At 43.6% G+C, this 13642-nt stretch overlaps 1 protein-coding gene across 10 annotated transcripts in view; it reads left to right on the forward strand.

Annotated features, from left to right (window-relative positions):
* celf6 (CUGBP Elav-like family member 6) overlaps window positions 1-13642 on the forward strand; it is a 118099-nt gene that overhangs the window by 92080 nt on the left and 12377 nt on the right. For 5 of the 10 annotated variants that reach the window (XR_006360816.1, XM_044031046.1, XM_044031050.1 and 2 more), the window contains 6 exons: window positions 1507-1586; window positions 9134-9307; window positions 10181-10328; window positions 11521-11670; window positions 12475-12537; window positions 13122-13202. Coding sequence is in view for 9 of the 10 variants with exons in the window: in XM_044031046.1 (XP_043886981.1) it covers window positions 1507-1586; window positions 9134-9307; window positions 10181-10328; window positions 11521-11670; window positions 12475-12537; window positions 13122-13202 (696 nt within the window). In the remaining variant the exon portion in view is untranslated. The remainder of the gene's footprint in view (window positions 1-1506; window positions 1587-9133; window positions 9308-10180; window positions 10329-11520; window positions 11671-12474; window positions 12538-13121; window positions 13203-13642) is intronic. The other 5 variants (XM_044031051.1, XM_044031053.1, XM_044031055.1 and 2 more) reach the window with 3 other exon arrangements.

The raw sequence follows: 13642 nt of genomic DNA on the forward strand, positions 1-13642 counted from the left end.
TCAAATACAGAGTTGCAGTGAATTGGCACAGTCAGCTGATGAACAAATGGAGACCTTCCCTGTCTCCATCAGGAGGGACGTCCATGTAAAGTAAAACAGTGCCAAAGTGCATCAATCAATGGCTGTTTTTTGGCTTGCCCCTGTAAATCTATACAACTTTGATGTCATTTGACAGGACAGAAAACACACGGCCTTTACTATTCACATTTCTGCACACAGCACTTTTCAAGTACTTTATTCATTTATTGTGTGGCAGCAAAGTGGATGGATTTAAAGGTGGAATTTGCCCTCCACTGACTGTGCACATACTGCATGTCCTTTTTGCCGGGAAATCACTAATTTGTACACCGGGGGAAGCAAAGCTTCTGAGACGTACAATAAAAGGATCGCTGTCAAAAACCATCTCCTGAGCCTACCTAGCGAGATTTGTAATTTAAATGAATCATCATGACTCCTCTGGGAATGCAGCCTGAAAAAATGTATATGAACACGCGAACCATTTCGAACAGGTATCAGCATTTCTCAAGAAACCAGGCACCGAGCCCAGGAAGGCCTGTCTGGTTCTATGACACGGGAGCGCCACAATTATGAAAAAGGGGCAAAATTAATCCAAAGGTTTGTTAATTAGGCATCTCCTGACTTAACACATGAGCTACCTGAAGGCGAGGATAAGAATAGGACTGGACAAAATACATCTTGCAGTCTCTGACGACCATAAAGCTTAGAGAAATAGCTCCTGTTTAAATTTAATGGCTTCTGGAAAATTACCACGTTTCGGTTCCACTGTGATACAGTTCACCGGCTTCCTCTGCTCTCACGTTGGAGTTAAGTGCCTGTCCTAACCGACACACTGACACGCTGTTTAATCATGTGGTGAGGATATGTAAACTTCAAAAGCACAAACTGTGCAGTATTATCATAGACCTGAATCATTTTTAATATCATTTGAAATGTTAATGCGGCGACGCTCCGATACGCTGCTGTCGACACCCGATCCTTTGTCTGCCGGCCAACTTCTGATGTTGACTTTTCCTTTTGTGCAATAACTACACAACAGATTTAGGATGATTTGAATGCCCCTTGAGCAAAGCCCCGCGCCGTCTGAAATTATGTGTGTGCAAATATTCGGTTAGATGGGCAGATTATAATACTATTCTTTTGTCATCATAATCTCTTTTATGAGTGACTGCACACAAATCACAACGTGTAAATATTAAACAGATTAATAATCACAAACAAGTCAGGATAGAAGGCGCCTTGGCTCCATGCTCCAAAGGGGAGGGGGTGGAATTAGAAATGGGCAAGGGACAGAGTGTTCCATGCACCCAGTGCCTTCACTACAATTAGACTGATTTACTCAAAGTTATGCGCTGAACACACCAGTTGCAGGATATTTACAAACCAGATCACATGAAAACAAAGCTAATGAACAGTTTTTCCCCCTCATTTCAAGGCCACTTCCCTGATGTCGTTCCCCTCTGTTTCTCTCTCTTTCTTTGTTTGCAGGCTGTGCCTTTGTCAAGTTCTCCAGCCACGCAGAAGCACAGGCTGCCATCAACACCTTGCACGGTGGACAGACTATGCCTGTAAGTAATATATGCATGTAAAACGAGGTGCTATAAATGAGTCAATGTTATTGTGGAACAGTTTGGAGCGAGTTGTGTTTATGCCAGCCGGTTTTACGTACAACAATAGGCAGACTTTCACAGTCTCACATACATTCTTGCTATGGCATCACACAAACGTGCTCACCGTCAGCATCCACCACCTCGCCGCCGCACACAGCTGCACACTCCGTATCTATTTCTGTCTCCCCCCGCTCGGACGTAACATTTCGGCAGATTGATAATGAGGTATTTACATTCACAGCCTTATCAGATATTACGATTGAGCAATGCACACACATTCTTCAATGTATTAATATGTCACATTACAGAGAAGTAGGGACACGAGTGCAGTGATGGAAGTAAAACAAACAAGGGGGGTCGGGGGGGCTATGTAAATAAGGAGCAGGCACTGAAAATAATGATAAACGCATGACTTTGTATAGGTTTGTCTATTTGATATACATTTCCTTGACTTAACAGAACATTTTGCTGACATTTCTAGAGCTGAAACAATTAGTTGATTACTAAATTCATATTTAATCCATCAAACTATTTTGATAGCCTTTTTCATGATTAAAACAAGATTTCCGATTGTTTAAGCTTCTTAAATGTGCATATTTTCTTCATTTCTTTGCTCTGGATAACAAAAGAAATCATTAAAGGTCAATCATTTTGGTTTGTGGACAAAACAAGACATTTGAGAACATCGTCATTTCCAGACACCGATCAACATTTTTGAAGGTTTTCCGATATTTTACGGCCCAAATGATTAATCAAGAAAATAATCGATAGATTAATCGATGATGAAAATAATCGTTAGTTGCAGCTCCAGAAATGTCTCTGAATTGTTATCAGAGAAGACTATATGAATAATATGATTGACTGCAGAGTGTATTGCACATTTGGATTCCTTTGATTTCTTCAAGATGGAGCTCTGAAGACGTGCAGGGCACAGTGCATGTCAACATCTGACAATTATGAGAATGGCTTGACAGATTTTGAGCGTTAGATCAAAAGTGTCACCAGAAACTTTGTTTTTAGGGACAGCGTGTGCTGCTTTTCATTGTAAACATTTCCTCGGAATACGTGTTTGAAAGAATGTATTAACCACTCGCCATCACTACGCGACTACAGATTAAAGTGAAAAAAGCATTGACCAATGAATATGTTCTCATATGGTGTGGACAGATAAGGGAGAAATGACTTGAAAACCTCTCAAAGTGGACTCATCATTAACAGTGACAGTTTGGCCCCTGTTAGGGGACTTTGCTTTGTTGAAGAATATTAAACACTTTCGCAAACTTTTATCAAGGGAGACTTAATTACTCTGACTAGAAGGGAGGTTAACAAGGATGCCAATAATATTGAAAAGCACCCTAGAGTTATGATAGATGCTCAAATTGAGGTCAGATTAATAAGCTCCCTTTTTGTTTCATCAACTGCGCCCTAATATTTCAGCCTGAAGTCTTTCATAATATTATGGGACAGTTTTAGTTTATCAGCCTCCCATTAGCTTTGGGCTTTTCTATATTTATCCTTTATATCCCGAGAACGGGGGCTATGTATACATGTTGTGCTATAAATACATGTTATATTGCTGCTCTGCAGAACTGTAAAACAGTCAGCCCTCGGAGGCGCTTTGTTCAATTACAGACACAGAACACAAATACAGGTGGCGTAGAATCATTCATTTAAAGTGCTTTCCTGCAACGTGAACTATACTATTGGATGCACAAGGACTTGTGGAACCCAGCAGCGGGATTGCGAGATGCATGAAGCATAGGATTAGTTGGTGCTGATCTCTTTAGTTGTGGAAAAAAAGGACACCTCCAAACCTATAACTCTTGTCAAATTGCAGTTAATTACAAATTGGACATACTTCATAGTCAGGGTTGAACAGGGCCACCAAAAAGTAAGAGAAATGATGAATTACGAAGCACCTCACTGCCAGCGCTGGATGTGTAATGACTGGACGTGGACACGAGCACACACTCTTTCTGGCAGACACCCGCACCTTCACACATTTCACTGATGCTCTGCAGTAAATATTTACGGATGCTTCCTGGCAGCCAGATAGTGTCCTGGAAGCCAGATGTAATTTACACATTTTTTTGATGTTGCCTCATTTTGCATTACACTGAAGTGGCGAGGAAGGGAAGTAAGTGTCGGAGTCGGTTGGAGTTTGTGTGCAGTCGCTGAGCTCAGCACACACCAAACCTTTTGGCTTGTAAACCATGAGGGTCAAATTTTCATCAGTTGGAGACCTCGAGCCCGACCGTAATCCTGCTCATCAGGCACACTTTTTTGGAAATTTGATCATCACTAAAGACATTTCACTTGAATTCAAAATATTTGTCGACTCAATCAATAAATGTTTACATCCAAAAGATTAACATAATTAGACTCCTGTGAGGCGTGCTGTTTGAGACTCACTCAGAACAACATTTGGCTCACAAGGACAGCGTGTGCGTGTGTGTGTGTGTCTTGCTACAGCCCAGGCACGATTCCATTATGTTGGGTCACAAAACCACCTGAGGTTCGCAGCAGATGAACTGTCCGCACAACATATGGGGCTACAAACAGACCTCGGGCGGATCACCAGCCATCCAAATGTTTATTAATAATCTATATTATCCGTACCTCTCTCCTTCTATCCCTGCACCTGTTATCGTCTTCTGCCCAAATCCAACTTCCTCTCAGATTAATAGGCAAGGTGGCCACTAGAATCCAACTAAGGCTTTGGTACCAATGAGGGATGCAGTTAATTTGGATAATATCACTGCCACATGTTGTCAACAACAGACTAACAGGAGGCAGGATTCACAGAGTGGTTTGCACTGTTCACTGCCTGCTGCCAGCTGTGAGGTCTGGATGAACCTTGAACAAAGAACTGTCTCTCTATCCCTCTTAATGTTCTCTCTATAGCATCTGTGTTACCTGGCACACACACACACACACACACACACACGTACACCATATATGTAACACCTGGGAAAGGGTTCTACGATGCTTAAAAACAAGAGACGCCACGCACTAGTAGATTGAGTCACCGCTTTAATCGATATTCCGTGTAAATTGCAGGCGATTTTTTAAAGCGGGAACTCTCACCGCATCACAGTGTCAGGCGGCAAAGACACAGGTGGGAAAACTTCAAAAATGGGAAAGCCGACGACAGGGAGACAGCACCCAGCAAATTGCAGACATTGTCATGTTCCATGTCACAGCGTGGCTGACGGGGCCTCTGTAGCTCGCTGGTGTTGGCAGCAACAAGACCACGCATGTGTGATACAATCACTCTGGATTAATGAGAGATAAGACCAAGCCAGAGAGCACCGTCACTGCCATACACCAGTCCTCAAACACACCGCAGGCAGCTATTGTAGACAACATTGGCCGGCGTGTAGCTGACACGCTATATGGAGGTTTTGTTTCTTGCGCACGTGAGAGTGAAACGTGCTATTTATGGACAAATATAAGTACTATGTGGAGCACATTCTACATGCAGAAAAGAGGCGGCATCATCTACCGTTACTGAGAGTTAAACAGCCACCACTGGCGGCTCAGTCAATTACCCGGCAAAACTTGTTATGGTGTATTCAATTAATTTTCTAACCGATTCCTGATGCGCACTGTTAGTCTTTAAATCTGTAGAAAACTAGAAGTTTCATTGTGTCTCTTAAACGTAGCAGCATTCGTTTGCTGAATGAGGGAAAAACAAGGTTCTCACCATGTTATTAGCTGATCATTAGCATGCTTCAGAAAACGACAGTTCCCCTTCAACGAGTATGAATATCGCTGTAAGCCTGTGCAGAGGAAGGAGGGTGAGTGCCTGTTTACCTGTTGGCAGACACTTAACGCCAGTCTTTGTATCACAGTAATGCCAAGATAAAGGAATAATGCCAGTTGACTGGCATAGTTTAATGTTAATCCCTCAATTACCGCTGTGTATTTTCCCCACATCTACACATCCAGGGCCTATACAAATCCAATATAGGAGATTTTCAACAGTCAAGTGTGTTGCTGAAGAAATTTGATTAGTTTTTGAACCCATGACAAATTCCTTAGTTGTAACTGTCAAAAGTGAAGGCTCCCTGTTGGCCCTTATCAAATTCAGCAAATTCATTTTCTCTCCAGGTATAGGAGTCATGCCGGTCGAGGTTATTATTCTGTTTGTTTGTCAGCTTGTGATTTTCTGCTACCAGTGAGGAGTGGCTCCTCCTTTGCATCTAGTGCCTGCTGCCACCTGTTCCTTCATTACCTGGCCACATATTACTTTTTCTTTATGTGGAGGGGAACTTTTGATCTGTGAGGGTGGCCACACTCTGAAATCTGCTTTTCTGATAAGGCCTTGGATTTTCGACAGAATACATCAGCTCGAGATGTAAGAATATGGCAGCGACGATAAGATGTTTGCTTATTCATTTATTCATTATTTCAGAAGGGTCATTTTACCTTCATGTGGAATGCACAAACGCTGGTCCGACATGAGTGGCAGTATTGACAATACACTCACACATAGGCCATTGTAGTGCTTCCGTGCTGCTGCCAAGACTTTTCAGCGCAGACACTGCAGACGGGGTTTGCTCCCGCCGCTGTCGTCTACAGCAGAGCACTCTGCTGGGAGAAGCCAGACCAGGCTTGCCTCACAGTCTGGCCTTGTCTGGCTCAAGTCACGGTGCAGTGAGCACAGGCTGCCTCTGGCTTTCACGGTCCTGATGCTCACAATGCATTCTTCATGAGGTATTAAATGAATATAAGAATACACAGATACACAAGGCAGAAAATGAATGTGATCTAAATGCCAGGGCCCCATGCTGTGTGCAGGCCTGAGCAACATCGCTGGAGGAACATGGTTGCTCAGTGCCAGCCTCATTAAATGCAGCAGCCAAGTCCTGTCAACTGGCCCACAACGTTGAAAGGGAAGTGAAAAAGGTCAAGAGGTGGGAGGGAATGAAACAGAGAAAAAGTGTGCCGTTACCGCCGCCACGTTGGACCATCGATTTAACTAATTGAAATGGCTCCAAGGGGGAAACTCCAGATGGGTCTCCTTTGGCCTGAGGTGGGGTGCTGACTGGCTCTGATAGGATCCCATCTGAGACACACTGTCCCTGGGGTGCATGCTGATGCCTTCCTTCATTCCCATGCCTCTTTTGTACAGTTATCTACAGGCAACACATTCTCCTGGTTGCGTTACTTCCACATGGGTTGGTCTAATAGGTTGCAAAAACAAAAAAAAACACACAAACAAAAACAAAAAAAAAACATATTTTTCACATGCATATTTGTCATTATTATATAAAAATGATAGTCCGGCAAACTGCTGTGGGTGGGACAAAGCCGAAGAAAATGATGACTTATAGTATTGAGTGCTGCTGGGAGGCAGGATAAATAAATAACTAACTAAACTATGTTTTATGAAAAGATTGCAGCAGCAGCCTTGACGAACCAAACCCCTAAAGCATCAAGACCACCCCGGCAAACTGCCCTCTCAATGACACTTTCTCTTTTCCTGTTTAAAATTTCATGAAAGGCTTATGAAAATGGGACACACTTTTTGTATGAGTTAGAATGAAGTAAGGCTAAACTACAGTAACGCAGACTGTGTTTGTTATGTTGGGGCGTAACACACAGTCTCACGGCGTCACTGCAGTATTCAGCTTCACGGTGGGGGCTTGTTTGTTTCTGTAAATCATATGTTTAGATAGCCGGGTTAGCCATCTATGTGAGAACTTTGAGTCATTTCAGATTGTACTTCAACACAAACTGAGATACCTATACAAGAAACATTTGGGTTATATTTTGTCTTCAATCTGCAACCAAGAAGAATGGATATGAAAGGAAAAAAAACTTGGTGGTGGAATCTTATGAAGAAAAGTTGCCAGCAAAAACAGGAGTCACAAAGAAAACCTTTGAATTTGGAAACAAAAATAAACGGTTGCATATAAAAATAAAAAGTAACCATAGTTTTATTTGTGTAAATACAGTTTTTGCTTTCAAATCCATTCTGTTTACTTCACTCCAAAGGAACCAGGGTGCACCACAGAAACAGGTGTGTGCAGCCTCACAGGCACAGTGTGCCCTACTACAGTTGACCAATGTCTATACCCAAAGAACATATGGAACTATTCATTAAAGCATGAATACGAAGCAACCTTTTTTAAGATGAAAGATTTTCCAAGAGATGGATCCAAGTTGTGATTATGGGGGCCTTCTCTCCTCATGTCTTTGCTTTTATGATCTTACTAATCATAACCTAACTGCCCCCTGGCTGACTATGTCCTTCTAACCTGGTGGTGCTCCGTGCTCTTTCCCAGCATGCACAGCCTATAATTAAATAGGAGCCTGGCCTTTTTGACAGTGACTGTAGCTGTTTTCTCTGCCTGGCAGCCTCCCCCCTCTCTGTCTGTCTGTCTGTCTGTCTCTCACTCACTCACACACACACACACACACACAGAGTCACTCTCCCTCCCTCTTCTCCTTGCCGGGATGTCACATGAGGAAGTGACTCTGGTCTCTGTCTCTCAAATGATTTAATTGGATGCAAACTCAGGAGCATGGACATCAATATGGAACTATATCTGCCATAAGGCAGAGCCATTAGTCAATACTTCGCCCTCCACATGCCGAAGGCTTTTGTCAGACCTAATTACCCAGGATGGTATTCAGTGGAGCTTCACCAGTGGGGTGACTAGGACTCCTGAGGGATCTGCTTAGGATCACACTTCACTCCCAGTGTATACAGTGGAGTTGGAAAGTTCACAAAAGCAAATATCACTCACTATTCTCGTCCATTTAATGCTGACAGCTAAGTGACTGCAGTAATGTGCATATTCAGCACCACTGGTTCATGTGGTTAGAAATGTCGGGAGTTGAAGGCTGAATGTTATGAACCATAAGTTTCTGTCCGACGATCAATCGCTTCACCGTCCGACGGGTCACTTGACGGGCTTCAAACCCGGTGGCAGGCAAATTACGGAGGGCACCAGTGTGTGCAGAGATACCGGTGAAACCGGATACTGGACTAAGAATCTTTGAATCTTTTATTATGTAGGCAACATTTTGTTTACCAAGTCATTGTGAATAAGCTACTTTCAACCACAAAATGTATTTTTGTCACTGGACTTTTTTGTTATGGTAAGATTTGTTATGTTTAACGTGTTCATATTTATGGGCACATGCTGCTAATACCTTTCATATAAAGCCGAGCAATAGTCCTGTCAGGTATGTGCCAGTCGATGACATAAGTAATTCATTTGCTTTGACGCGGATTGAACGTAAACATTGCTGTTGCAAAGCGAGTGTCATTAGTTTGCCTGCTTTGTTGAAACCGACAGCTCCATGCATTATATTTAAATTTCTTTTCACTTGATCGTTTGTTTATATGTATGCCTTGTTATTTCTGGACAGCAACTAAATATGAAAGCCATCACAAGATTGCAAGACTACAAAGTGCAGTATACGCAACTAATCTACAAAACTACAGTTGTGTCTCTGTACCAACCTTGTGAATATACTTGTCTCGCCAGGGTGCCTCATCCAGTCTGGTGGTCAAGTTTGCAGACACGGATAAGGAGAGGACCCTGCGTAGGATGCACCAAATGGCGGGCCAGCTCGGCATCTTCAGTCCCATGACCATCCAGTTTGGGGCGTATGGCGCCTACTCTCATGCTGTAAGTCTCAGCCCGGCGGGGGAGGAGACGGTGAGCTTTAAAAAAAAATAAAAATAACAAAAACTGTTGTGACTTGCAGTTTGCACTCATGATCTCTCCCACTAGGCACGTTATTCACACTATTAAGCTGATGTTAAAGAGTCCACATTTACAGGAAAACGCTGCACTGCTTTTTATATTGTCTTTTTATCCCTTCATTTATCTAGGGAAGCTGCTTATCATGGATGCTCAGCACTACACTGTTTTACTTTCATACTGTTGCATGCATCCACCTTACGCTCATTTCCCATTCCCACATTTCCCGACTTGCTCTTTGAAACGTTTGTTGCATACATCACTCACACATAACTCCTTTACATTTAAACACAGGTGCGTGTCATTAACAAGAGCACACACCCCTCGCCTCTCTCCCTGTCAGCACCATCTCCATCCCCACTTCATATTCACAAGTGAAAGTCACAGCCTGAGATAGGAGTCTGTGAGGTTTTGCACTCATACAGTTGCTAATAACTCACGCTGACAGGTGAGAATCGCCCACTCACGCACAACATCTCTGCTAACTTTGCCACTGCTGCATCTTTCCCTTATACACATATTCATACGTGCATGCATTGCATATACTGTATATGGGTGTATATAATCTCCAGCTTGCTCAACTCATCTTTGCTCACAGCCTTTATTGTGTGTCAGTATAATGAGCACAAGTGGTGTGTGAGTGGCTGGGAAGCAGCGCTGCAGGGCAACACAGACCACTCTGTTCAAGAACAAGGCATGGGCCAAGCAAACAGAGATGTGAGAGTAAACATGTTCTGGTCCTGCGGCTATTTCACCCTCCTTTCCTTTTCTGTCCTTCCCTCCATCCCTCCATTCGCCTCTCCTCCCCACTGCTCTTTAATCCTACAGCAGATGATGCAACAGCAAGCAGCCCTGATGGCAGCGACACAAGGGTCCTACCTGAACCCCATGGCAGCCATTGCTGCCGCGCAAATGCAGCAAATGGCAGCTTTCAATGTCAACGGCCTGGTGGCTACTCCCATGACACCGTCCTCAGGTATACACAAATAGGCACACGCACATTACACTTGGCATGGATGTAGGAGCAAACACACACACATACACACACACAGGCAGAACTGCCCTCTCAGTTGCACTCACTTCATCATTAGCGAGAATTATAGAAACAGTAGTAATATGTCTACTGAAGGCCGTTCTACTTTTGCCCTTGTTACATTTTTTAAGATCTAGGCTCCATATTTAAGACTGGAGAAGACAAAGACCTGTTTCAAATTAAAGGAAGTGGAGCCTTGCATTGAGTGATAGGAGAAGATGTACAGCATTCCTTGACACTCATTGGCAGCCACATTATAGTCGCTCCCTCTCTTCCTCTCTCTCATTATCTCCCTCGGTCTGTCTGTCTGTTCTCTCACTCTGTGTCTTAATGACAGTGTGTGTTTTCTGGGAACACAGCCAATCCGATGACTTTGGATGCAGAGTCCTTGGCTTATACAATGTAAGAGCAAAGATTTGCGGGAGATAATCCCGGGCCCCAGTCTGATCTATCTTTTTGGTCCTTGTCATGAGGAGCTGTGAAGGTTCGACACTAAGTAGGCAGGCTGCCTGAGGGCAGGGTCATCGCAAATGTATTAAATAAAAGAGGCTCGATGCTGTTCCTGGCATCTGTAATCCACAAGGCCTACATAGACGTTGTAATGCCCATCACACATAATCCTACAAGACCTAAATGCCCTTCACCTGGATTACAAAAATGATGAAAACCCATCAGTACACAAAGGGGCAATGACAAAGTGACAGTCTTCACTACAGGTGGAATGGTAAACAGAAGAGGCGTAGGCTTCTGCATCTTCTCTAAATAGGTCAATTGTAAACATGTATTTTTTTAAAATTTTGAAATTGCAGTCCTGTAAAAACATTTAAGCATAAAGAACTGTTCATTGTAGCCTCATACCTAAATTAGATTGGTACCTTGACTGATTTTTGTACCTGAACCTTTAGTCCTGGTTGAGTTGGTACCAATTTGCACAAACACTGGCCCTCCATTGTGGGTCAAAAAGCTCAGAATTTGTACTCGGGAGGACCCATTATTTGCCTGTTGCGCAGCACTACATTTATGAGAAAATGTCTCCGTATTAAAAATAAACCCCACTTGTTCTCACATTTTTAAGGATTTATCACATGAACCAAGCACCCCGCCGTTTCCATAATGACTTTGTAACTATTCGCAGGCACCAGCACACCCCCAGGCATCTCTGCTACAGCTGTGCCCAGCATAGCCACCCCAATAGGGGTCAATGGATTCAGTGCACTTCCACCTCAAAGCAACGGGCAGCCCACCTCAGAGCCCATCTACACCAATGGTATTCATCCATACCCAGGTGAGCCAATCAAGGTTAACATAACATAACCTGGCATGTATGTGTAACATCTACTGTCATGAGACGGGTGCTCTGACCCTGACACTCCTTACGACTCGCTGCTTGTATGAATGCTTGATTATTCCAGCGTTGCACTCGATAGGAATAAGAACGTCTCTGAACCGCCAAAGTATGAGCTCCACATGTCTGCAGCGGCAAACCGAATCACAGGGCATGCTTCTCGAGGTTGACAGGAGACCTCTCGACGTCACACTCTCGTGGTGACATCTATTTCTGAATGGAAGTGAAGCTTTTAAGGCCGGAGGGTCAATCAGCAGCATCTTTGGCAGATTTTCTGAGCAGCCAGCTCCAGTATCATGATGAATCCATCAGTTCATCCATCAGTCCATTATGGCTAATTTGATGCGTCTCAGCCTGTCCTCAGCTTCTTAATGTTGTCTGGGACTGAGTCCTGAAGAAATGACAGACACGCACTTCTCATCCTGCATTATGCAAAGGCGGCGGCAATTGTAATGAACTACAAAGTGGTTTGTTTGGCACATTGTTAATATTTGATGCAAACATCTGGGGCAAACAAGCATTTTGAAGAACTGAGAGATATGACATGCCACATTTCTCCCACTCACTGTGCAATCCCAGCCCCCCCGACGGTTTGTGACTGATAAAGTCCATTTCTGTCTCGCTGACACACTTCTCTATTTACAGTATCTTTCTTTGTGTCTGTCCTGACCATTCTCTGCCCTTTTATTTATGTTTGTCCCCCGTCTCCCCACTTTTGCTGTCTCTCTTCTCATCTCTCTGCAGCACAGAGTCCAACAGTGACTGACCCTCTCCAACAGGCTTATGCTGGTGTCCAGCACTATGCAGGTGATCTGTCTACCCTACCTCTTCTCCTCTCTGTCTCTCTCCCCCTCCATCTGTCCCATTCCCTCCGCCCTCTCCCTTTTCCGCTCGTCATACCAGCAGACACTATGGCAGGTAGAGATAGCCGGACAACCAGCCAATTTCCCCCTGGATTAGGTTGCTTTACATTAGGATTGTGAAAGGATTTCCAGTGGACTTGATTATATGCCCACACAAAAAGTCTTAACTCTAAAAGTACATCATGAGCTCAGGATCTGAACCTGCCATATCCTCCAACATGAGGAATGACATAGACCTCTCAGGCGACTGCATTACACCTCGTATAAGCTGTTATTACCGAGGTGTAAGTCTCCCTCTCTTCCTTTGTGTGTCTGCTCGGTTGATCTGTCCTCCACTCCCTCTTTGTGTGGTGCTCCGCCAGCTAATTGAACCCCAAACTCCCCGTCGTGATGCATTTTATTGATATGTTGTATTGAGGATGCCAATGACCAAAATGGAACCGAAATGATTTCAGTTTTTTGTTGTATCAAATATGAAAATGGGGAAAAAAAATGAAAAATTCCATTTTGGTTCTCCCTTTGTAACAGCAGCCTACCCCGCCGCCTATGCGCCAATCAGCCAAGCGTTCCCCCAGCAACCAACCATCATTCCCCAGCAACAGAGGGAAGGTAAGAGCGAGCAAGCGCGCCCACCCAAGATAAAAGGTGATAATTGCCATGTTCCATTCTAATGTAGCTGCACTGCTTTGAATTAGCGAGGGAAGGAAAAAGCTGGCTGGGGAAAATGAGAGAAAAAGGCTTCCCATTTAAAGAGAAGAACATTAGCAGTGAGATGGAAAGTTACTCTGTCATTATTCAAAAACTGCACTAATTCAAACTCGCAGCGTTGGACTGCTTAATCAGTCCATTACAATGTGTTTAAGTGGTTATAAATATTCATCAGATTAATTAGCTGCATGCATAATCATTTATTACCACTCCTGGTCTGGTATTCATTCATGTGCCACAGCATCAGATGTAATAAATCCATAGGTTATACAGTGATTATAAATCACACTTTTGTCACACATTTGTCCGTATCAATTATTCATCTATATGATTGTATGAGA

The sequence above is a fragment of the Solea senegalensis genome, linkage group LG7, assembly GCF_019176455.1.
Source record: "Solea senegalensis isolate Sse05_10M linkage group LG7, IFAPA_SoseM_1, whole genome shotgun sequence".
NCBI classification, from domain to species: domain Eukaryota; kingdom Metazoa; phylum Chordata; class Actinopteri; order Pleuronectiformes; family Soleidae; genus Solea; species Solea senegalensis.